At 39.9% G+C, this 26,359-nt stretch overlaps 1 protein-coding gene, 1 long non-coding RNA gene and 1 pseudogene across 2 annotated transcripts; all 3 read right to left on the bottom strand.

The window, feature by feature from the left end:
* Positions 1-264: 264 nt before the first annotated feature.
* Positions 265-5,309, bottom strand: LOC126380965 (uncharacterized). The gene is made up of 6 exons (XM_050030531.1): positions 5,296-5,309; positions 5,003-5,166; positions 4,504-4,878; positions 3,986-4,045; positions 3,401-3,505; positions 265-305 (listed from the first exon to the last, which is right to left on the bottom strand). Exons 1-6 carry the CDS (start codon positions 5,307-5,309, stop codon positions 265-267), a joined length of 759 nt encoding a protein of 252 aa, XP_049886488.1.
* Positions 5,310-9,655: 4,346 nt separating this feature from the next.
* Positions 9,656-16,395, bottom strand: LOC126380964 (uncharacterized protein K02A2.6-like; annotated as a pseudogene).
* A 4,146-nt stretch (positions 16,396-20,541) lies between these two features.
* On the bottom strand, positions 20,542-26,094 carry LOC126380956 (uncharacterized). The gene is made up of 3 exons (XR_007568600.1): positions 25,295-26,094; positions 25,062-25,165; positions 20,542-24,952 (listed from the first exon to the last, which is right to left on the bottom strand). It is a non-coding gene; the product is annotated as an uncharacterized LOC126380956 (long non-coding RNA).
* Between the last annotated feature and the right edge of the window lie 265 nt (positions 26,095-26,359).

The following is a 26,359-nucleotide window of genomic DNA, read 5'->3' as shown; positions in this document are numbered from 1 at the left end:
GCCGCATCCAAATGCTGGAACGATCTGCCGCCGCCGGTACGTTGTCTGAAAACGTTAGGTTCATTCAAAACAATGTACAAAAAATATCTTTTGCATTGTCAAAGGAGCCCGACGTGATCAAATATGTTTTAATAGTTATAAACATACACACACATATATGTTCTATTCTATGCCATATTAAGTAATTCTCAATGACTTACCCAATAGGTTCGACACGCGAGGCATCAGCGGTTACATTCCAAGCATTCACGGATGCGGACTGGTCTAACTCTTTTGTTTGTGTTCGGTTTGCTGACGATTAGGTACTATTAATATTAATTGAATCCTATCTATACTTATAATAAATCTGTAGAGAGGTCAATTCTGTACATTAAATATTTTTTCAAAATAACTATCAGGGGGTGATAAGTGGTCGATACTGATGCCAAAAATGCAATCAGTAAAATTATTGTCTGTCTGTCTGTCTGTCTGTCTGTCTGTCTGTCTGTCTGTCTGTCTGTCTGTCTGTATGTTCCTTATAGAAACAAAAACTACTGGACGGATTTTAATGAAACTTGGTACAATTATTCTTCACACTCCTGGACAGGTTATAGTATACTTTTCATCACGCTACAATCAATAGGAGCAGAGTAGTGAAGGGGAATTCTTTTGTATGAAAAATCTAAACCACTCAAGTTAGACGTTTGAAATTTGGCATGCAGGTACCTTAGATACCGTAAAGGTGCACTAAGAAAGGAATTCCCGAAAATCCTACGGGAACGGGAATTAGCGGGAAAATCCTTTTGTATGAAAAATCTAAACCACTCAAGTTAGACGTTTGAAATTTGGCATGCAGGTACCTTAGATACCGTAGAGGTGCACTAAGAAAGGAATTCCCGAAAATCCTACGGGAACGGGAATTAGCGGGAAAATCCTTTTGTATGAAAAATCTAAACCACTCAAGTTAGACGTTTGAAATTTGTCATGCAGGTACCTTAGGAACCGTAGAGGTGCATTAAGAAAGGAATTCCCGAAATTCCCACGAGAACGGGAATTAGCGGGAAAATCCTTTTGTATGAAAAATCTAAATCATTCAAGTTAGATGTTTGAAATTTGTCATGCAGGTACCTTAGATACCGTAGAGGTGTACTAAGAAAGGAATTCCCGAAATTCCCACGGGAACGGGAATTAGCGGGAAAATCCTTTTGTATGAAAAATCTAAACCACTCAAGTTAGACAATTGAAATTTGTCATGCAGGTACCTTAAGTACCGTAGAGGTGCACTAAGAAAGGAATTCTCAAAATTCTCAAGGGAACGGGAATTAGCGGGAAAATCCTTTTGTATGAAAAATCTAAACCACTCAAGTTAGACGTTGGCATGCAGATACCTTAAGTACCGTAGAGGTGCACTAAGAAAGGAATTCCCGAAATGCCCACGAGAACGGGAATTAGCGGGAAAATCCTTTTGTATGAAAAATCTAAACCACTCAAGTTAGACCTTTGAAATTTGTCATGCAGATACCTTAAGTACCGTAGAGGTGCACTAAGAAAGGAATTCCCGAAATTCCCACGGGAACGCGAATTAACGGGAAAATCCTTTTGTATGAAAAATCTAAACCATTCAAGTTAGATGTTTGAAATTTGGCTCGCAGGTACCTTAGATACCGTAGAGGTGCACTAAGAAAGGAATTCCCGAAAATCCTTTTGTATGAAAAATCTAAACCACTCAAGTTAGACGTTTGAAATTTGGCATGCAGGTACTTTAGTAAACTTAAAGCTTAGTTGCAACAGGATATTACAAAATTCCCACGGGAACGGTAGTTAGCGGGAAAAAACATTTGTATGAAAAAATCAAATCTAAATAAAAGGAGAAACTGACTGACTCAGTGACTGACATATCAACGCATAGCCTGAACGGCTAAACGTAGGCATTTGAAATTTGGAAGGGACATAGCTTAGGTACCGTAGAGGTGCACTAAGAAAGGAATTCCCAAAATTCTCAAGGGAACGGGAATTAGCGGGAAAATCCTTTTGTATGAAAAATCTAAACCACTCAAGTTAGACGTTGGCATGCAGATACCTTAAGTACCGTAGAGGTGCACTAAGAAAGGAATTCCCGAAATGCCCACGAGAACGGGAATTAGCGGGAAAATCTTTTTGTATGAAAAATCTAAACCGCTTAAGTTAGACGCTTGAAATTTGACATGCAGGTACCTTAGTTAACTTAAAGCTTAGTTGCAACAGGATATTGCAAAATTCCCACGGAAACGGGAGTTAGTGGGAAAAAAACATTTGTATGAAAAAATCGAAACCGCGTAAGATAGATATTTTCAATTCAATTCAATTAAATTATTTATTGCATTCCATGTAGTACAATGGGGTGTTACATAGGTATAGGAACTAAAACATGGACCCTGTAGGGCACAGCAACGTTGAAGGGAAGAGAGGAAGTGTGTATTAAAATTAAAACTCAATGAACAATCAATTAAAAAAAAAACAATTCAATCAATTGATTCAATCTAGCATGCATGCATACCTTAGTAAATATAAAGTTTATTTTTGGCTGTATTTTGAAAAATGGGAGTTATTGGGAAAAAAAAATGTACTTATGAAAAAATCTAAACTGCATAAGTATGCACTCCCACACACACAAAGATCTCTCTCTTATATAACACGCCACGCGGACGAAGTCGCGGGCAAAAGCTAGTGCATTATAATCTATGTAAGTATCATAGTATGTTTTCTTTATTATATATAAGTAGGTACGTAAATGAGTTTGGTGTGTCCGTGGCTCACGTTCGATAGGTCTCCCATAATACCAGCGCCGCGGCCCGTGCTAAGCACGTGTCACGGCATTATGCTGAGGGAGATCCTTTTTTTATTTTGGGCGCCTCCATTGTGTCTGTATTATTTGTCTTTGTTTTTTTTTTTCTATTTTTTTTTTATTTCTGTAATGTAAGTTTGTAAATGTGGCGTCCAATATGGAAATAAATATTTTTTTCTTTCTTTCTTTCAAAGAAAGCTGATAAAATTATCTATAAGTAGAATATTTTTAAATTCTAAAGTTTAGAAAAAAAAATATTTAAAATTGTAGTACTTAGTTTTGCAGGCGAGTGTATATTTGAATCGTGAATATAGCATATTATACAAACTCATGATATTGATTAGTTTTTTTTAAACTATTTTCATTTCCATACTTTGGCGGCGGAAAATTCCACTTAATATCAATTCTCAATTATCCCTCAAAGTTTTCGTTACGATGTCACTAACATCCTGTATTTGTAAGCATTATAACGCATCTCCCGAAACTCAGGCAAGAAGTAATTGTGATAGAAAACATACACATGTAATTTGTACATTTGACACCTGTATTGTTTTTTACAATACAAAAATCACTTTAATGCACCAAAAAATATCTTACCTGGCTTTTTATCCGATTTAGCGACTCCTATTGGTAAATCACGACGTTTAAAGCACTCGCCATCCTGACTCGACGTCGATGAAGACGGTGCACGGGATGGGGTTGCTAAAAATAATAAAGAAATATATAACACCCTTAGCTTCCTTCTGCATAAGTTTTCCCATGGGACACTCCGGAGACTCCATCATAAAATACACTCATTCTTGGGCACACTTGGTTTTGTTCGCGTTACCCATAACTAACCCTTGCGTGCTAGCGAAACAGACAGTGAAATCGATTCGAAACAATAATCATCAGCAACTCTTGTGTGTAGTCACGCACGGAACCAAATATCGGGGGAGAGGTGAGATAAGATCGGATCGGTGGGGGGGAGTGTCCATTCCATACGTAGTATAGAACATCCATCTTAGGACTTCGTGTCAGAAATATTCGATGGATTTCTCACGTCCCTGTTCACACCATTATGAACCACAGGCGAAATTAGTAATAGAATAGAATAGAAATAGTTTATTATGAAAGGACGCCACACACAAAAAGAAAGACAACAATATCATATCTTATGTAATGTTATGTTCATCTACTTACGTCTTGTCGCCAGAGCTCTTTTGGTGGTTGGACGAGTAATACTTGCCGAAGGACCCCGTTCTAAAATAAAAAAAAATATGTTTGTTTTGTCATATAAATAATAAACCTTACAAGATCTTGAATCCGCGGTTTGCTTGAATGTTACTTGTCTGCGTTGTTACGATAGCAAAGCACCCGCGGCAGACCAAACGCGGTGCGCGCAGCGCGAATGATATCAATGTTTTTATTATGTTAGGGTTTATTTTATTATACCAATAGACGCAGCGAATGCTACCTACGCAGATAAGCGTCGTAACCTATTGGATGAGAGATTCGATATAAATCGAGACTACGCGGGGGCAGGCGCGGTTTTGTTAAAAAACAAAATGCAAGATATATGAACGCTCCGCACGCTCCGTAAACGTAAACCGCTCCAGTAGAAGCACAGCTTTAAGTTCTTTTCTCTATCTACTTGTTGATGAACAAGAACGACATTACGAACACTTTTGCTAATGATATAAAAGCTTGCAGTTACATACCTGGTGTGGCTTGCAACGCCGTCGTGTTTTGGTTATTTACTTTGAAATCCTTCATTGGGCGCTCATCTTCTCGATTGCCCTTTGAACTTTCACTTAAAGAACCAGCTATTGAGCTCGTATCGTCGTCTTTAATATGATTGGGTTCTTCCAATCTAGCAGTTAGTACGCGAGTGTCGTTGTGTGTCGTACTTCTTTTTCCTTCTCGCCCTGAAGACGCGTCACAGCCTTTGGCGAGGTCGCGGCCTCCTGAGGGTCTGTGAACCCCACTACCCACTGACGTGGCTCTACTGCCAGTCTCTCGTCCATTCTGACTGCCAGTCTCGAAATTATGACTCAAACGATCCACTAATACTACAGGGGAGTGTCCGTGTAAATCTGAAATAAGCAAAGTGTATCTACAATTACGAGAAGACCGAAAAACGTACAATTGGCGGTTTTTTGGAAAATACCAATTTCTTCCAGGCAACATCTGGTATTATTTTTGTAATTTGCTACTAACTTTGGAATGACACGATGTCCAGAAGACTCTTAGCCGACAGTTGGTTGTGCTTATGGATAATCCTGTCTTTCTTAACCTCCTTCGAAGGACCGTGCTTGACGGCTGCATGGCTACCGTCAGTCTTTGGTTTGTTTTGTGCAAATTTTCTTAATGCTTGTACACGTCTGCAACAAGGGAAAAAACTATGTTAGAATATACATAGTTGTACAGCTGGAACCCACAGAGAATGTAATCACTCGATCACTGTAAATCACGCTTAGGGGCGGTACTGGATGAATTCTTTCAAATATTACCGTCTCGTTCTCATTTCATGAGGGAGGAACGGGGAGATATATACCATACAAAGTCGATCAAAACTTGATTCAAGTCCTGGCTTCGTAGTGATCAATAATTTTAAAATTTCCTGTGCCATACTAATTTCACACGAAACTCCTCGACTGGCGATGGTCCATACAAAATCGATAACAAAATCTAAGTCACATCTAGATAAACATTTAGGGTGGTACTCGTATTAATAAACTAATCTCAACTTCGAGACTGCTTTCAAGATCATGTCAATGTGACAGTTCTTATATAAAAACAGGGGCTTGAGCTGAGTTTCAGCTGAGATTAGTTTATTATTACCACCCTTTTAAATTGTAGTCATCAGTTTTTTGTATCGGATCGTTTTGCATATTATCCAAACACTTTTGTTTGCTAAGCGGGTGCATTAGTGAATTATTTACGGGGATCGAAACGACCACCCTGCTACGGTCCCCGTATATAACTGACAGGAGTCAGGTCAGGAACTACACGAGCGACCAGCTTGTGAATTTCATCCCGTCACCGCACCCCGCCCCCTTTCCGCGCCCTTCCAGTGGCCCCTCCCATCCAATTTCTGCCTCCCACTTGTCTTGGAAGCACATGCACTAGTGGCCATTACATTACACAAGAATAACTCAGGTTTACAATAAAAAGCAGTCGCAGTATATCCAATTAATAATTCATCTAATATTTTATAATACACTAATTTAATGTTTTTTATTGCCATAAATGCAGTGAAAAACATGTTACAAAGAATAATTATCGTGCATTTAAATTATAATAATCATGCAAAAATTATAAAAAAGAAGAAAATGAATATGTCAATTTATACGTACATAAGACTCCCATAAATAAAAAATATATACGTATAATTACAATCACATTATTTTGCACAAATTTAAAATACGTCGTACATATTTCATAAACATAAATTCATAAAAGCAAATTAAACAAAAACATGTAAAGTACATTTAATAATGGACATTTAAATAAAGTGTATATGAAGCTAGGTGTATGATAGTATACCAATAATTTAAAGAGAACAACAATATTATTTCAACGACTACTCTTCGGCATGAGGACCAAATAGGCAACCCGATATACATACATACATACATAAACTCACGCCCGTAATCCCTAATGGGGTGGGCAGAGCCACAAGTAATCAAAGACAACTTGCAGCCACTGTTGGTACGAAGTCCAAAGATGCAACCCGATATCATAATTCAAATTCAAAAATATCTTCATTCAGTAGGTAACATAGTTACACATTGAATCGTATTTTTTACATAACGAACGTCTCATTCGCCCTAAAACTTTTGCAGCTTCTCACAACCTGTATAGCCGGGGAAAAGAAGCTGCAAGAAAAACCTGGGCACAGGGCCATAGAATAAGAAATAATATGACAGGGCCTTAGACATTCTTTTTGTAAGGCAAGTTCATGCTTATTCCGGGTATTAACAATGTGTTGATCACTATAAGTATTTTTAATCAAATGATACTTTTTACGAAATGTCGAAACGCATTATTATATTCTTTGGAGATTGTATGGGACTGGTGGGACGTCATCAATAAAAGCGGTCGCACTCGTTTTTACATCATTCCTAATTTAAATTCGAAAATAAGACTAAAAGAAAAATGAGATTGATTTTCGATCATCTTATACCGTTTAAATTATTATTAAATTAAATTATTATGTACACTTTCTAAATTATTTTATAATTTATGAAATAAACTAGCGACCCGCCCCGGCCCCCGGGTACCCGGAGCTACTCCGTCAAGTCAGTAATACAGAGCGTTACCTTCTGAAAAACCGTGGCTTGAAAGAACTAGACCACTATCTCTACTCAGCAAGTGCTCGAAAGGATATAAATATGAATCTTAAATAAGTGCGGTAGGTAGGCAGGCTGATAATACGGCCACTTCCATATTATAAACTTGCTTTTGCCCGCGACTTCGTCCGCGTGGCGTGTTATATAAGAGAGAGATCTTTGTGTGTGTGGGAGTGCATACTTATGCAGTTTAGATTTTTTCATAAGTACATTTTTTTTTCCCAATAACTCTCATTTTTCAAAATACAGCCAAAAATAAACTTTATATTTACTAAGGTATGCATGCATGCTAGATTGAATCAATTGATTGAATTGTTTTTTTTTTAATTGATTGTTCATTGAGTTTTAATTTTAATACACACTTCCTCTCTTCCCTTCAACGTTGCTGTGCCCTACAGGGTCCATGTTTTAGTTCCTATGCCTATGTAACACCCCATTGTACTACATGGAATGCAATAAATAATTTAATTGAATTGAATTGAAAATATCTATCTTACGCGGTTTCGATTTTTTCATACAAATGTTTTTTTCCCACTAACTCCCGTTTCCGTGGGAATTTTGCAATATCCTGTTGCAACTAAGCTTTAAGTTAACTAAGGTACCTGCATGTCAAATTTCAAGCGTCTAACTTAAGCGGTTTAGATTTTTCATACAAAAAGATTTTCCCGCTAATTCCCGTTCTCGTGGGCATTTCGGGAATTCCTTTCTTAGTGCACCTCTACGGTACTTAAGGTATCTGCATGCCAACGTCTAACTTGAGTGGTTTAGATTTTTCATACAAAAGGATTTTCCCGCTAATTCCCGTTCCCTTGAGAATTTTGGGAATTCCTTTCTTAGTGCACCTCTACGGTACCTAAGCTATGTCCCTTCCAAATTTCAAATGCCTACGTTTAGCCGTTCAGGCTATGCGTTGATATGTCAGTCACTGAGTCAGTCAGTTTCTCCTTTTATTTAGATTTGATTTTTTCATACAAATGTTTTTTCCCGCTAACTACCGTTCCCGTGGGAATTTTGTAATATCCTGTTGCAACTAAGCTTTAAGTTTACTAAAGTACCTGCATGCCAAATTTCAAACGTCTAACTTGAGTGGTTTAGATTTTTCATACAAAAGGATTTTCGGGAATTCCTTTCTTAGTGCACCTCTACGGTATCTAAGGTACCTGCGAGCCAAATTTCAAACATCTAACTTGAATGGTTTAGATTTTTCATACAAAAGGATTTTCCCGTTAATTCGCGTTCCCGTGGGAATTTCGGGAATTCCTTTCTTAGTGCACCTCTACGGTACTTAAGGTATCTGCATGACAAATTTCAAAGGTCTAACTTGAGTGGTTTAGATTTTTCATACAAAAGGATTTTCCCGCTAATTCCCGTTCTCGTGGGCATTTCGGGAATTCCTTTCTTAGTGCACCTCTACGGTACTTAAGGTATCTGCATGCCAACGTCTAACTTGAGTGGTTTAGATTTTTCATACAAAAGGATTTTCCCGCTAATTCCCGTTCCCTTGAGAATTTTGAGAATTCCTTTCTTAGTGCACCTCTACGGTACTTAAGGTACCTGCATGACAAATTTCAATTGTCTAACTTGAGTGGTTTAGATTTTTCATACAAAAGGATTTTCCCGCTAATTCCCGTTCCCGTGGGAATTTCGGGAATTCCTTTCTTAGTACACCTCTACGGTATCTAAGGTATCTGCATGACAAATTTCAAACATCTAACTTGAATGATTTAGATTTTTCATACAAAAGGATTTTCCCGCTAATTCCCGTTCTCGTGGGAATTTCGGGAATTCCTTTCTTAATGCACCTCTACGGTTCCTAAGGTACCTGCATGACAAATTTCAAACGTCTAACTTGAGTGGTTTAGATTTTTCATACAAAAGGATTTTCCCGCTAATTCCCGTTCCCGTAGGATTTTCGGGAATTCCTTTCTTAGTGCACCTCTACGGTATCTAAGGTACCTGCATGCCAAATTTCAAACGTCTAACTTGAGTGGTTTAGATTTTTCATACAAAAGGATTTTCCCGCTAATTCCCGTTCCCGTAGGATTTTCGGGAATTCCTTTCTTAGTGCACCTTTACGGTATCTAAGGTACCTGCATGCCAAATTTCAAACGTCTAACTTGAGTGGTTTAGATTTTTCATACAAAAGAATTCCCCTTCACTACTCTGCTCCTATTGATTGTAGCGTGATGAAAAGTATACTATAACCTGTCCAGGAGTGTGAAGAATAATTGTACCAAGTTTCATTAAAATCCGTCCAGTAGTTTTTGTTTCTATAAGGAACATACAGACAGACAGACAGACAGACAGACAGACAGACAGACAGACAGACAGACAGACAGACAATAATTTTACTGATTGCATTTTTGGCATCAGTATCGACCACTTATCACCCCCTGATAGTTATTTTGAAAAAATATTTAATGTACAGAATTGACCTCTCTACAGATTTATTATAAGTATAGATGTTAGGTATGCAACGCAGGCGAGTAAAATGAAACACGGCTATTAGCACACTGACTCATTTATTGAGAGGCAACTAACTCGTCACAGACAAGAGGGTAGGCAGACATACATATATAACAATTCCTCCCCTTAGATAAACAACACTTTTTATACTACACTTTTACATTTTTATGAAACAGAAGAAAGAAAAGAAAAAAATTTTTTTTTTTTTTTTTACATAAGTTATAGATTTAAACAAAAAAAAGGTTTATAATTCACCCTTGGAATGGGACGTAATGTCTTCCTTTCCACCTGTATAGACTCAGGCTGATCATTCTGATCGGTTTCAACCGCCGTGTCTGTAGCTTCCTGAAAGTTGTCATCTTCGGCGGAGTCATTAGAAGCAGGTGTACTAGGGGCTTCAATGTCTTGCAAATCTATCGCACAGTCCCATGTAGGTGAAGTCTCATGTCCTTTGTAAGAAACCAATTGATTTTTGTGTTTTTTGAACGTATGAGATGTAAAACAATCTTTAACCAAATACGTCACTTTACCTAATCTCTTCATTATAATGCCTTTATGCCAGGATACATGCTTGTTTACATCGTTTTTTTTATATAATACTTTGTCCCCCGTGGTAAAATTTTGTATGTTTGTTCCTCTATAAGCTTTACTCTGCAAACACTGTTTTTCGCGGACACGTTTAGCGAGTGAATCTGACGACGCGACGGTGTGTTTGCATCATTAATAAGGTCAAGACGGGAACGAAGTTTACGACCAAAAACCAACTCGGCAGGCGAAGACCCAGTTGTAGTATGTATGGAATTTCTATAATCATACAAATATTTTAACAAATTTGCATCCCTTTCTTTTGCATTATTACTTGCTAATATGCTAGACTTAATACCTTTTTTCACTATTTTTACCGACTTCAAAAAAGGAGGAGGTTCTCAATTCGACCGTATATTTTTTTTTTTTTTTTTTTTTTTTTTTTTTTTTTTTTTATGTTTGTTCGGGCATATCTTCGTCGTATATGAACCGATTTTGATAATTCTTTTTTTGTTTGAAAGGAGATATACCCAAGGGGGTCCCATGTCAAGGAAGTCACGATCTGATGATGGAAGACCAGAGAAATCGAGGGGAATTTTCAAAAATCGTAGGAGCGACTAGTGCGTTTGTAAAGTCATATTGATCGGATCGATCTTTAGGCTTCGGGAAAACTTCCCGACCTTCGAAAACTGGTCAGCATCAGGGAGATACCCTATGGCCTGGCAAAACTATACAACCTGGAGCAATTTTTCTTTCACGAAACGTATTTAAATCTTGATCAAATTCAATCGCCGGTGCAAAAAAACAAAATGGCGGAAAAAAAAGATGGCCGCCATACAAAATTTTGTCGATTTTGGAAGAAGCCCGTTTGGGTAAAAATAATGTATGGGGCGCTTACTCAAAACGTCATGTAGAGTACGGAAATACTTTCTGGTCACCAAAAACTGCTCCGCATCAGAGAGATACTCTACGGCCTGGCAAAACTATCGCACGTGAACCAATATTTCTTTCAGAGCACTTATTTAAATCTTGGTCAAATTCCATAGCGCGTAAAAAAAAAAACAAAATGGCGGAAAAACAAGATGGCCGCCATACACAATTTTGTTTTTTCAGAAAATGTCTCGGGATATAAAATATATATCGGGGTTGTGATCGAATCGTCATGTTGAGTATGGAAATACTTCCCGATTTTCGAAAACTGCTCCGCATCAGGGTGACACCCTACGGCCTGGCGAAACTATCACACCTGAACCAATTTTTCTTTCACGAAACCTATTTAAATCTTGGTCGAATTTAATGGCCGGTGAAAAAAATACAAAATGGCGAAAAAACAAGATGGCCGCTATACAAAATTTTGTTTTTCCAGAAAATGTCTTGGGGGTAAAAATGATGTATAGGGGTGTGATCGGAACGTCATCTTTGAAAACTGCTCCCAATCAGGGAGACATCCTACGGTCTGGCAAACCTATTGCACCTGGATTTTGTTTGTTTCCACGACACCCATTTAAATCTTGGTCAAATTCTGTCGCCGGTGAAATAAAACAAAATGGCGGAAAAACAAGATGGCCGCCATACGAAGAGGGACAGTTTCGAATAAACAGGACACGCGAGCTGCTTTAGCAGCGAGCGAACCACGCGAAATCTACTGTATCTATATGTATGCGTGAGTGTGTATGATAGCAGCTTCCACTGACAACCACATGTGTGTATGTACACATACACATGTGTGTGTGTGTGTGTGTGTGTGTGTGTGTGTGTGTGTGTGTGTGTGTGTGTGTGTGTGTGTGTGTGTGTGTGTGTGTGCGTGTGTCTGTGTGTGTGCGTGTATCTGTGTGTGTGCGTGTGTACGTGCGCGTGTGCTCGTGTGCGTTAGCGCGTGTGTGAGTGTGTGTGTGTAAACATGTTCATCAATAATAATTGTGATCACCACTAATAATATATTATATTATTATATATGAATATAAATCAGAAAATCTGTCTGTCTGCATCCTTGCTCGGTCTAACCATCACTTAAAATCGTAAAATAAAATAAAATTTTTAACAAAAAAAAACCGACTTCAAACGCAAAACTAAAAAGCAATAAATAAATTTACTTCGCACAAAGTAATTAGTACGTATTTTCAATTAGTTAATTAATTTATAATTCTGAAGTCGGTGCCAAGTAAATGCTACAACAACCCTACTACAATATCAAATTACTATGTACACACAATATTGTTTAATACCTATATCAAAGCAATTACAAAACAATGTCAAACAAAAAATTACAAAACAATCAGTATTGAAAAATATATGAATCGGTACTTCGTTGTAGCATTTCCTTGGCACCGGCTTCAGATTTATAAAATAATTAACTAATTGAAAATACGTACTAATTACTTTGTGCGAAGTAAATTTATTTATTGCTTTTTAGTTTTGCGTTTGAAGTCGGTTTTTTTTTGTTAAAAATTTTATTTTTTACAAAGCTCTCCGCCTGCCCGTTACTGGACGGATGATATGTGGGTGACGTCACATGCGATATTCCATTAATTTTACAGAATAATTTAAATTCCTGTGATACAAAAGCTGTGCCATTGTCGCTAACTATCGTGTGTGGTACTCCAAACCTGGACATAAATTCCTGCAATTTTATTACGATTTCTGCCGTCGTAGTACTTTTCATTTGATAAGCTTCGACCCATTTCGAGTGTGCATCTACGATAACAAAAAACATGTTACCGTTGATGGGGCCCAATAGATCAATGTGAACTCTATAAAACGGCTGTGATGAAAAAGACCATACAGCAAGTGGCGCGCGATTTGGAGACTGTCTAAGCTGATTACATATCTCACAACTAGCTATCATTTTTTCCACTGCTTCATCGACTCCTGGAAACCAAAATCTACTACGCATCTCAGCTTTGGTTTTTACTATGCCTAGATGCGATTTATGTAACTCGCCTAGTAACGTACCTCGTAAACTATCTGGTATTACCACCTTGTGTCCTCGCATGATGCAACCGTTTTCAAAAGATAACTGATTTCTACATTGAAAGTACTGCCTGATTTGTGCATCAGTTGACTTACGCGGCCAGCCGTTTACAATTAAATGAGCAACTTTTTTCAATGTATAATCCCGTTTTGTTTCCTCACTTATTTTGCGACGTGTTACGGGTAGATCTCCATCAATAACAAAGTTTACGTAAGAGGCTCGATCCACCATGCTATCGGCGGCGGCGGCCGCGCACGTACCTACTTCTCCCGGCCGGTGTGACTCATCGTCGGGCAAGCTGGCGCGAGATAGGTAGTCGGCGCTATTGTCCGCGCTGCGTATGTACTCAATAACAAAATTATAAGCACTTAGAAATATTGCATACCTTTGCAATCTATTTGCAGATATTTCTGGAATTCCGCGGTACGGACCAAATATCGACAACAATGGTTTGTGGTCGGTTCTCAATACAAATGGTACCGACCTGCCATACAAATACTGGTGAAACCGGCGGACACCGAAAATTATTGCGGTCGCTTCTTTTTGAATCTGCGCGTAACGTTTTTCCGCTTTATTCAATGTTCGCGACGCAAATGACACTGGTCTCTCGGTTCCGTCGGCTTCTATTTGCGATAACACGGCACCTAACCCGGTCGGCGATGCGTCGACGGTTAGAATAATCTTAGCATCCGAATTAAAATGGGCAAGTACTTGGTCGGAGGCTAGATGTTTTTTTATTGAGTTAAACGCATTATCGTGTTCAGGTGTCCAGCACCATTTACTCCCTTTCTGCAATAATGTGTACAATGGACTAAGAATAGAAGACGCACTTGGCACGAAATTGCGGTAATAATTCACCAATCCCAGGAAAGATTGTAATTTATTTACGTTTGTTGGTACGGGCGCGTTAACAATTGCTTTTACCTTTTCTGATGATTTTTTCAATCCGTTAGCATCAATTGTATAACCTAAGTATTGGACTTGATTTTGGAAAAATGCACATTTTTCTTTTTGGAGTGTTAACCCCGCGTCTTCTAGTCTCTGCAATACTGCATTTAGTCTTTGTAAATGTTGCGCCTTATTTACCCCTGTTACGAGAATATCGTCCAACATGCAGAGAACACCTTCCATACCCGACAATACACACTCTATAGCTCGCTGAAAAATAGCCGGAGCGCTTGCGAGACCGAAAATCAAACGTGTATATTTAAATATACCTTTGTGTGTATTTATGCAGGTGAAACTTTGCGATTCCTCATCCAGTTCAAATTGAGCGTAAGCTTGAGAAAGGTCTAATTTACTGAATTGCTGCCCTCCGTGCAATTTTGTGAACAATTCTTGTGCAGTGGGTAGGGGATATTGTTCTATAACTAGTTGTTTATTTATCGTTACCGAATAATCGGCACATAACCTAATTGTACCGTTGCGTTTCAACACTGGGACAATGGGCGAGGCGTACTCCGCGTAATCAACCGGTTTTAATATCCCTACCTGCACTAAACGATCGAGCTCCTTATCAACCTTATCTTTAAGCGAATAAGGTAACGGCCGCGCTTTAAAGAACATTGGCCTAGCGTCTTCTTTTAACTGCAGTTTAACTTTATACTTATTAAATTTCCCTAATTCATCTGAGAAAACTTTTGGAAATTTTGCTTGCAATTGTTCAACAATTAGATCATTTTGTTCTACAAAATGTAACGGTAACATTTCTAATTTAAATACGGAAATAAAATCGCGGCCTAAAAGCGGTGGTCCGCCGTTACGTATTACGTAAACAATGAGCATGTGAGATCTGCCCGCGTAGCCTACCGTCAGCTGTACCGTGCCGAGGCAGTTAATACTATCCCCTGTGTAAGTAAATAACCGCTTGTTAGTTGACGTCAATGGAACATTACAAAAATGTTTTTGATATAATTGTTCGGAAATCGCAGTGACGGCGGAGCCACTATCTATTTGAAACTTCATACTCATGCCTTGTATAGTGATTATTTCTGTCATAGGTTCACCGTGCATTGTGCGAATAGAAAATAACTCACCGTCGTCGTCATCTCCCTCGCTCACGTCTTCGCGCAACAAATAATTTATTTTTTTGCACATACGTTGTAAATGCCCTTTTTCGTTGCACTTTTTGCATTTATACTTTGCAAAACGACACTCGGACGCACTATGGTTCTTATAACCACACACTGAGCACTGCATTTTGCTAACACTAGCACTATAGCCTTTAATCTTGAACAGCTGATCGTCGGTCGCCGGCGAGTGTGCCGGCGGCGCGGCCGCTGCCACCGCCCGTGCATTACGCACGGCGGTCGCAAGTTCTACCGCCTTTGCTAATGATAATTGCTTCATATCTTGCGCAAACAATTTTTCTCGCTCCGGACCCGGTAACATGCCCATCAAGAAACGGTCAAGTAGTGCCTCTTCTACGCTTTGGAACTGGCAGTGAGCAGTTAAACCACGTAGTCTCGCTGCCCATTGTGGGTAGGTTTCACCCACATTTTGCGTCGCAGCGTAGAAATTATACCGGTCACCAAAACCACTTCTTTTGGTCGTGAAATGCTCATCCAACAGCTTGATGATGTCATCGTACGGCACTTCTTGTAATTCCTTTGGCAGTGCTAAGTCCGCTGCGAGCTTGTAGCTGCTATCGCTGAGTGTGCTTAACAAAATAGCCCTCTTTTTCACCTCCTTTTCCACGTCGTTTGCAATATACCACTGGTTTAACCGGCTTTTGAACGTTCCCCATGTTTGTGAGGTATGGTCAAAAGTAGTCAAAACCCCGTAATTTGCCATTGTAACTTATTAAATCCTATGTGGGTAACTCGTCGCCACTGTTAGGTATGCAACGCAGGCGAGTAAAATGAAACACGGCTATTAGCACACTGACTCATTTATTGAGAGGCAACTAACTCGTCACAGACAAAAGGGTAGGCAGACATACATATATAACAATAAAGAAATACCCGAGAAAGAAAAATAAAGTGTTTTCGGAAGTGTATGTGACTTAATTGGGCTGGTTTGAGTTGAAAATTCAAGCAGTTGTTTCTGTTAAAACCTGAAACTTCGGTCAGGTAGGTGTGAAATATGATGACTATCCCCCCTTACATGATACAAAAAGGAGCCCCTTTGTTCACATATTTTTTTATTCATAACATTGAAGTTCACATTAAAACATATCAGGTTAAAGACAAAATAAATTCCGAATGCGTCCCGCTTAGAGACAATACTGAAAAGTATCAAATATTTCGGTATCGAGTGATACCGACTCCGCCGGCGTTGTCGACGATTTCACTCATTCAGTAATCCTTTCGAACGCCGCCTTAACCTCTTAACGCCGAGATTTCCAGACACAATAGTTAAACAATGGGTTTTGGATTTTAAAAGAACATTCGGTCTTACGACTTTAAGGTTCTCGCCCAACTGGCAAAAAGGAAGGACTTCGAAAAAATTTGAAAATCGTAACTTGTTGTACCATCACAAAAAATATTATATTTTTGCGATTACTAACAAGCTTACTTACAGTAAACTAATCCCGACCTGTGACGATGTATGGACACAACAGTTTTTCAACGGTAAACACACCGGCTTTTTGTCACCATAATCTATATTTTCTTAATAATAATGGTTTTATGTATCTTTAGAACATGTGTACGTGCAATAAATGTTAGTTTTGAAGCAACTTATTATTCACTTCATAGTAGGATACAATTAAAATCAGATACTTATTCATCTATACTTATAATAAATCTGTAGAGAGGTCAATTCTGTACATTAAATATTTTTTTAAAATAACTATCAGGGGGTGATAAGTGGTCGATACTGATGCCAAAAATGCAATCAGTAAAATTATTGTCTGTCTGTCTGTCTGTCTGTCTGTCTGTCTGTATGTTCCTTATAGAAACAAAAACTACTGGACGGATTTTAATGAAACTTGGTACAATTATTCTTCACACTCCTGGACAGGTTATAGTATACTTTTCATCACGCTACAATCAATAGGAGCAGAGTAGTGAAGGGGAATTCTTTTGTATGAAAAATCTAAACCACTCAAGTTAGACGTTTGAAATTTGGCATGCAGGTACCTTAGATACCGTAAAGGTGCACTAAGAAAGGAATTCCCGAAAATCCTACGGGAACGGGAATTAGCGGGAAAATCCTTTTGTATGAAAAATCTAAACCACTCAAGTTAGACGTTTGAAATTTGGCATGCAGGTACCTTAGATACCGTAGAGGTGCACTAAGAAAGGAATTCCCGAAAATCCTACGGGAACGGGAATTAGCGGGAAAATCCTTTTGTATGAAAAATCTAAACCACTCAAGTTAGACGTTTGAAATTTGTCATGCAGGTACCTTAGGAACCGTAGAGGTGCATTAAGAAAGGAATTCCCGAAATTCCCACGAGAACGGGAATTAGCGGGAAAATCCTTTTGTATGAAAAATCTAAACCACTCAAGTTAGACAATTGAAATTTGTCATGCAGGTACCTTAAGTACCGTAGAGGTGCACTAAGAAAGGAATTCTCAAAATTCTCAAGGGAACGGGAATTAGCGGGAAAATCCTTTTGTATGAAAAATCTAAACCACTCAAGTTAGACGTTGGCATGCAGATACCTTAAGTACCGTAGAGGTGCACTAAGAAAGGAATTCCCGAAATGCCCACGAGAACGGGAATTAGCGGGAAAATCCTTTTGTATGAAAAATCTAAACCACTCAAGTTAGACCTTTGAAATTTGTCATGCAGATACCTTAAGTACCGTAGAGGTGCACTAAGAAAGGAATTCCCGAAATTCCCACGGGAACGCGAATTAACGGGAAAATCCTTTTGTATGAAAAATCTAAACCATTCAAGTTAGATGTTTGAAATTTGGCTCGCAGGTAACTTAGATACCGTAGAGGTGCACTAAGAAAGGAATTCCCGAAAATCCTTTTGTATGAAAAATCTAAACCACTCAAGTTAGACGTTTGAAATTTGGCATGCAGGTACTTTAGTAAACTTAAAGCTTAGTTGCAACAGGATATTACAAAATTCCCACGGGAACGGTAGTTAGCGGGAAAAAACATTTGTATGAAAAAATCAAATCTAAATAAAAGGAGAAACTGACTGACTCAGTGACTGACATATCAACGCATAGCCTGAACGGCTAAACGTAGGCATTTGAAATTTGGAAGGGACATAGCTTAGGTACCGTAGAGGTGCACTAAGAAAGGAATTCCCAAAATTCTCAAGGGAACGGGAATTAGCGGGAAAATCCTTTTGTATGAAAAATCTAAACCACTCAAGTTAGACGTTGGCATGCAGATACCTTAAGTACCGTAGAGGTGCACTAAGAAAGGAATTCCCGAAATGCCCACGAGAACGGGAATTAGCGGGAAAATCTTTTTGTATGAAAAATCTAAACCGCTTAAGTTAGACGCTTGAAATTTGACATGCAGGTACCTTAGTTAACTTAAAGCTTAGTTGCAACAGGATATTGCAAAATTCCCACGGAAACGGGAGTTAGTGGGAAAAAAACATTTGTATGAAAAAATCGAAACCGCGTAAGATAGATATTTTCAATTCAATTCAATTAAATTATTTATTGCATTCCATGTAGTACAATGGGGTGTTACATAGGCATAGGAACTAAAACATGGACCCTGTAGGGCACAGCAACGTTGAAGGGAAGAGAGGAAGTGTGTATTAAAATTAAAACTCAATGAACAATCAATTAAAAAAAAAAAACAATTCAATCAATTGATTCAATCTAGCATGCATGCATACCTTAGTAAATATAAAGTTTATTTTTGGCTGTATTTTGAAAAATGGGAGTTATTGGGAAAAAAAAATGTACTTATGAAAAAATCTAAACTGCATAAGTATGCACTCCCACACACACAAAGATCTCTCTCTTATATAACACGCCACGCGGACGAAGTCGCGGGCAAAAGCTAGTTTTGAATAAGTGCGCTCCGACAAAACATTTAACTCGCAAAAATGAACTCAAGTATTTTCCAGTGAGAACTTATCGCGAAAACATCTAATTTAAAATAAAGAAGTCAAACCTGATTTTCCTCGGTAGTGCCATAACTTAGGATGGATGGTTCACTGCCGCAAAATCGCCCTTTTATTAAAAGCTCACTGATTTGAATATCCTATATAATTTGAAACGCGAAGTACTCTGCACATAACGCACCTTGCGTGCGTTCTATGCGGGGATCGAGTTCAAAATAATGGCCCTAGACCAAGCGCCCCCCTCGACCAGAGCCTCCATCGGTCAACCCAACCCACGTCGGGCAACGGATGCCACGCCCCGAAATAACGCATAAACAAAACTCAATATTATACGGTCTGTCATACCGTCTGGAGCCCAGGAAACTTTATGGTGATAGGCATTTTGACTATCTCGACTGCGAATGGCGGAAAATATTTCAGTTGGCAACATTTTCTCCCGCTAAAATGCAGTGTCTTTCGCTAGGTTATAAATATATCGCGATGACAGTTGAACATTCAGTTGGCGTTTGAATTTTCGAGAGTGCGAATCGGAAGAATGTCACATCGAAGTCATTCCTCAAGACGTCTCAACCCATCTTCAAGTTCTGCTTCAAGCAGCGAAGATGAAATCCAGCCGAAGAGGCCTCGCTTGGACGAGTCGACCGGCACGGTGCGCTCAGCTGTGCATGTGCCGGCCAAGCACGTGCCATCGCCGTCCGAGACTGTTGGCGGGAATCCAGTGGGGACATCTCATTCTGTTTTGGAGCACCAATTCTACGCATTGGCTTGTGAGTTTGCTCAAATTAAATCTTTATTAGTGGCAAATCAGGCTCCTTCTATAATGAACGGGTCAAAGCCCACGGAGCGGGCTGGCCCGTCGAACGAGGTTCTCGAGGACCTAGTACCGCCTGTCCCGCCATGCCAGACACCGGAGTTCGAAACTCCAATGACTGTTATAGCAGATACTACTAAAAAGGCTGACCCGGCCCGTTTATCTGCAGTAATCCGTCTCCAGCATTTTGATGATCCAGAGTGGGCTAACATTCGTTATGCGGAAACGCAGAAAAAGTATTTGGCGGCTCCGGCCTTTACATATTTGGAATTGAATGATGAGCTTACACCATACGAATTTAAGCCCTATCAGCTTAGATCACTAGATCAAACTTTCGGTGTGCTTACAAATATGTTACGTCACGAACGTTGTGTTGACATACGGAACGCCAACTCACTGCGTCGATTAAAAATACATAAGTCGGTTACAAGAGTGAAATACTTATTAAAAACTATAAAACGGATTATATTGTGCAACATACATTGTAGGCTACCGGTAAAGTGCGAGCATTATTGAGATATAACTAAAATAAAAATATCCCTCAAGCGGTGAAGTGAAAAGTACCCACATTACACATTGGTGTTGAGTGATTTGTGTAATAAATAAAAGCCGATTGACCAGTTATACATATTTATAATAATTATAATAACATAAAACTTCTCGGCCAAATTTTATAATACAAATACACAAAAATACAACCTAAGGAACTTAATACCTAACAGAACATCGATCGGTAAATCACAATGCCTGCAAAGTGTAACGCGTGTTGTAAATATATGTCTGTCATGGAAGGTGTTATTTGCCCCAATTGCAAAGAGGCAAACCATAGGGCGTGCGTAAATATCCCGAGGGACGCCCAAATACATAGTTCGTGGCTATGTCCGAAATGCAAGGCTGCGCTGCCAAGGAACAACGAAAACGGCACGCCTTTGCGAGGAATGAGTGCCGCGTATGTGCTGGATGACTCGATGTCGGAGTCATTTGCCACCAGACAGGCCAGCATCGAGCTGGGTGTTGCTGCTGGCACCGCACCGCTCAACAACACGGCCCTCGACGTTACCGCGGAGTATCGTGAGTCGCAAACTGACCTGTCCGTCGAACTGCGACAGTTCCGAGAGGAAATGAGACAAACCCGAGAGGAGTTCCGCGCGTTCCGGCAGGAGATGCTCGACCTGCGCGCCCTGGTGTCCTCCTGCGACGCGCGCCTCAACAAACTTGAGGCGAGGGTGGACGAGATGGAGCGGCGTGCAAGCAGCGGCGCAAATGATGACCACGGAAGCGTCGTTAGCATGCTCGAGACAACAGTCGCCCAATTAAAACAGGATCTCGATGATCGTGACCAGGAGTTGCTACTGAATGATGTCGAGATCTCTGGAATCCCGGAGGAAAGCGGTGAAAACGTCGTCCACCTCGTAACAGCGTGCGCCGTGAAGCTGGGTGTGGCGGTCGACGAGCGCGACATAGTTAGCTGTGTGCGAGTAGGAGGCCTGCATGCGGGGAGTGAGGGCGCCCCTCGCCCGCGCAACATCGCCGTGCGCCTCGCCCGCCGCACCGCGCGCGACCAGCTGCTACGTGCCGCGCGCGTACGCCGCACCGTCACCACTGAGGGGATGGGACTGCGCGGCGAGTTTCGACGGTTTTACGTTAACGAGCGCCTCACAAAGCGTAACCGATCGCTGTTTGGCCGAGCTCGAAAATTGGCCAGCGGCTTAAATTGGCGATTTGTGTGGACGCGTGACGGTAGAATTTTCACCCGTCGAGACCAAGGGGATCCGGTAAACCGAATCAGGTCCGAAAAGGATCTCGACAGTGTTTTTGGGCCGGCACGGGTTCGTCCCGCTCCCGCGGCTGTCGAGAGCAAAGTACTCGTCTCAGTTTAATATAAACCCCAAGCAGCACACTAGCGTTATTATTATTGCTATTAATACCACTATTATAATCAATTTATTATACCGCATAATATTCTTTGTTTGTGTGTATGTTACGCGATCTTTCTTGTCATCTGTCTGTGTTTTTATTGTACAACGTCGTTATGACTCATGTCGTCAGGTGGGGACGTTCGCGCAGATTGAAGGAAAAAGTATTGTTATCTATTCGTCATTATCATATCGTATATGTATAATATCGTTTATTGTATTCACTCAAAATGTACACAACACAACAACACTACATGTAAACTGCACAACAAATATATTGATAAAATCAACTCTTTTCGCACTTTTCATGAGATTTATTTATAAGTTTTCGCATATTGTTATTATAATATATCTAAAATGATTTTAACACGAAAATTAAAGGTTGGTTTATTTAACGCAGGCTCTTTGGGAACGGGGCAGGACGAATTCTTAGTGGCCATGAATCGGCACAACGTGGATATAATGGCAATTAACGAGACGTGGTTGAAGGAGGGGCATGAGGGGCGCGCCCCCGCCGTGCCGGGCTACCGGCTGCGGCACGAGCCGCGGCCGCCGGGCAAACGTAAGCGCGGTGGCGGCGTCGGCTTCTACACCCGCCGCGGCCTCTCTGCCCGGGTGCTGCCACACCCACCGTCTGGGTGTGTTGAACAGATGTGGCTCACTGTTACACTTAACACCAAAAAAATCGTTATAGGCACCGCGTACCGCCCGCAGTGGGTGACAGTAGACCTATTCTTGGAGGCCCTATCCGAGTCTATGTCTGCGTTTTCGTGGGCTGACCACACTACACTCCTTGGCGACTTTAACATTGATATGCTGGACGTCGTTGATCGCGACGGCAGTGTTAAGAAATTTAATAATTTTCTTGCGTGTTTTAATTTGGAACAACTTGTTACTGAACCAACACATTTCACAGGCCACAGTGAGACACTAATCGACGTAGTCTGCACGGATGTAAAGGGGAGCTCTGTTGGTGTTGACCATGCCCCTGACCTAGGAAAACATGCATTCATTACATGTCTAATAAATATTCCCAAATACAAACCGTCGCCCGTTCGAGTTACGCGAAGATATTTAAAAGATATTGATTTAGAAATGTTTAATAGGGACCTGTCATCTTTAAATTGGAGCTATATTAGCTCACTGTCCAGTGTAAACGATATGGTTACTATATACGTTGATACGGTTTTGTCTTTGTTCGATGTCCACGCACCTCTCAAAACTAAGGCTATTAGGTACGAACAATACCCATGGATAACGTACAACATACGGCAAATGATGAAAAAGCGAGACGAGGCACATACTAGAGCACGACTTAGTAAACAGGATAGTCATAAAACTTTCTATAAAGATTTAAAAAAGGTAGTGAGTGAGGCATTGTATAGGGAAAAGCAGTCATACTTTGAATATTATATCAACTCCACAGAGAATGACTCGCGCACTCTGTGGAAGCATATTAAAAAAAATGTTAGAATAAAAAATAGACCAGAATTTCCGGCAAATGTTTTTAAAGACCCAGACGAGATAAATAATTATTTTTTAAATGTTCCCGGCAACATAAATATCAAGATCTCACAGTTAACTTTCTTTGAATGTCATCGGTGTATATCCAACACATTTACTTTAAGCAGGGTCTCAGAAAGTGATATTATGAAGATAGTCCGCACCATTAAAACAAAAGCTGTCGGAGTTGATGGTATTTCGCTTGACATGCTTCTGCTTGTCCTGCCTGAAACCCTGCCTATAATTACTGATATAATCAATTGCTCCATTCGTACAAATACTTATCCAGCTATGTGGCAGAAAGCATTGGTTAGGCCAATACCAAAAACTTCAAATGCTACCGAACTGAAAGACTTGCGCCCGATTAGCATCCTACCCTGTATATCCAAAATATTAGAAAAAGCTGTTGCCTCACAGCTTATAACATTCTTAGAAAACAATGACATACTACCGGGCGTGCAATCAGGTTTCAGGAAGGGGTACAGCACCACAACTGCCTTGCTGCAGGTTGTTGATGACATACTGGCTGCGCGTGACGATGGCCAAGGGACTTTATTAGCATTACTAGACTTCTCCAGAGCTTTTGATTGTATAAATGTGCCAATACTACTATCAAAGTTACATTACTACGGATTTAGCGTGGATAGCATAAACTGGTTTAGCAGCTATTTTGAACATCGAGCGCAGTTTGTTGAACTATGCAACGAGGACGGTTCCTCAGTTAGGTCTGTCACTAAAACCGTTAGTAGGGGAGTTCCTCAAGGGTCAATATTGGGTCCTCTTCTGTTCATCATCTACAGCGCCGATGTGATGAAAGAAATAAAAAATTGCAAATTTCACGTTTACGCCGACGATATACAGGTTTATACTTCGTGTAAGCCATGTGATACCCGTCTGGCAGTAAAGCGACTAGAAGAGGACTTGGAACGTGTAGCAGCTTGGGCAGAAGCGAACACCCTAATGCTTAACGGAAATAAAACGAAGTATATGGTCTTGGGTTCTAGACAACAGATAGAGAGTATTACGCGTCAAGGGTTGAACATTAGTATTCGAGGCGAGGTGGTACAGCGAGTGTCTGAATCGCGAAACCTAGGGTTGCTAATGGACGAGGAGTTACTTTTTGAAAAGCACATTACGAACACTGCTAGCAACTGTTTTTATAGATTAAAAGTAATGTACCAAATTCGAGAATATTTAAGCACTCCCATTCGAATTAAACTATGCGACTCTTTAGTTTTATCTAAGTTAAATTATATGGACGCTGTGTATGGGCCTCGGCTGCTGGTGCGCTCAGAAAAACTGGTTCAAAGAGTACAGAATGCTTGCGCTAGATTCTGCTTCAAAATTCCTCCCCGCACACACGTTACACCTTACATAAACAAGGCTAAAATCTTAAAAATGAAATATCGCAGACAGTATCATTTTGCAACGCTGATGTTCGGAGTAGTTAAATTTAAGTTACCGCCATATCTTGCGGACAAACTAGTTTGGGCCCGCGACGTGACTGCTGCCAGGACCCGTGCGTCGTACTACTCACTCGCAGTACCTCGTCACCGCACCACCGCTTTTCGTGGCAGTTTCAGGTTCGCCGCATCCAAGTGCTGGAACGATTTGCCGCCGCCGTTTCGTAGTCTGAAAACAATTCACAGCTTTAAATCAAGGTACAAATGCTATCTTCTAGATATGCAACTACTAAACTAAACTAATAAATACCCATCAAATACCAATAAAGTTTGTTTACCTCATTGGTTTCAACACGATAGCGCGGCGGAGTCCTCCCAGCGGGCTGGATGCGGCACCGCAACCATTGTCATAATAATAATTATTGCTTTCCTTTTGCATGGTCTGGAAAATAATTGCACACATAGGCTTCTTTAAACTGTCCCTCAATCAACAAAAAAAAATAATTAGGTAGGTACTTATATCAATACAAGTTAGGTAATGTTGTGGGTATTTTACGAAGAAAACGCTTACCTCATGGAAGGTTTATTCCGGGTTTTAAATTTAACCTTGAATGCGATGACGGCTCGTGGCTTATACTCGTTGCACTTTTTCGTTTTTCGTTTTGTATAAATATTTGTGGATGGTGTTCAGCATTTGACGAAATTTGTTGCTTCCTATTTAAATTATGTATTTTTGTGTTACTACTATTCACTATTATTTGATTTAATGTGCAATTTTATTACAATTTTTAATAATTTCGTTTCTTTTTCCTTGGAATGCGTCGTGCCTGTTCGGAGGCGCGACGGTCGAATGGGAAAAATATCATTTCCATAAGTATTATACTGGCAGAAATTGAAGTACTTTGCCGACCGAGCTGACTCGGGGTGCTGCGCGCGCGATAGATATTAACACAAACAGACTGCACAATACACATACTTACATAATATATTATAATCCTACTTATTATGTTCTATGCATTCTAGTTTATACCTGCATTAATTACTATTTATAATACTAACATTAAGTATTTATATATACGTTTTTGTGATAATGTATGTATGTATGTGTATATGTGTGTGTATATATATATTATGTACTTACATATAATTTCTATTTTAAGTAATTTGGTAATATTTAATCTATTTACGAATATTAACGCATATTTATGAAACGCGACATTCGTGCCTCACCCAACAGGGTCCACATAATACCAGCGTCGTGGTTCACGCCGCGACTTGTGCTGAGTGAGGCCCTTTTATCTCAGGACGTCCACCACCACCTTATGATCATTGTAACTAACATCCTCCTATGCTTTTTGTAATTGTTTTGTGATTTTCTTTTTTTTTTTTTTTTAAGTGATGTTATTGTCTTGTCTTTGTATGTGGCGTCCTTTTATAATAAACAATTTCTATTCTATTCTATTCTATTCTATGTTGCTAGCCCAACGTGAGGCGATGCAGGGCGCTATAAAAGAGATATTGTCCTTGCCTGGTGCCACACCTGAATTGCATGGAAAACTGGTGAGTGTTTTCTCTGCAAGCAGCCCCTATGGCGAAGTTTCTAAAGACCTATTACAGGTAGTTTGTGGCAGACGTG

Source organism: Pectinophora gossypiella, unplaced genomic scaffold, assembly GCF_024362695.1.
Source record: "Pectinophora gossypiella unplaced genomic scaffold, ilPecGoss1.1 Pgos_32, whole genome shotgun sequence".
Classification (NCBI taxonomy): Eukaryota; Metazoa; Arthropoda; class Insecta; order Lepidoptera; family Gelechiidae; genus Pectinophora; species Pectinophora gossypiella.
This window is presented reverse-complemented; position numbering and strand designations above follow the sequence as displayed.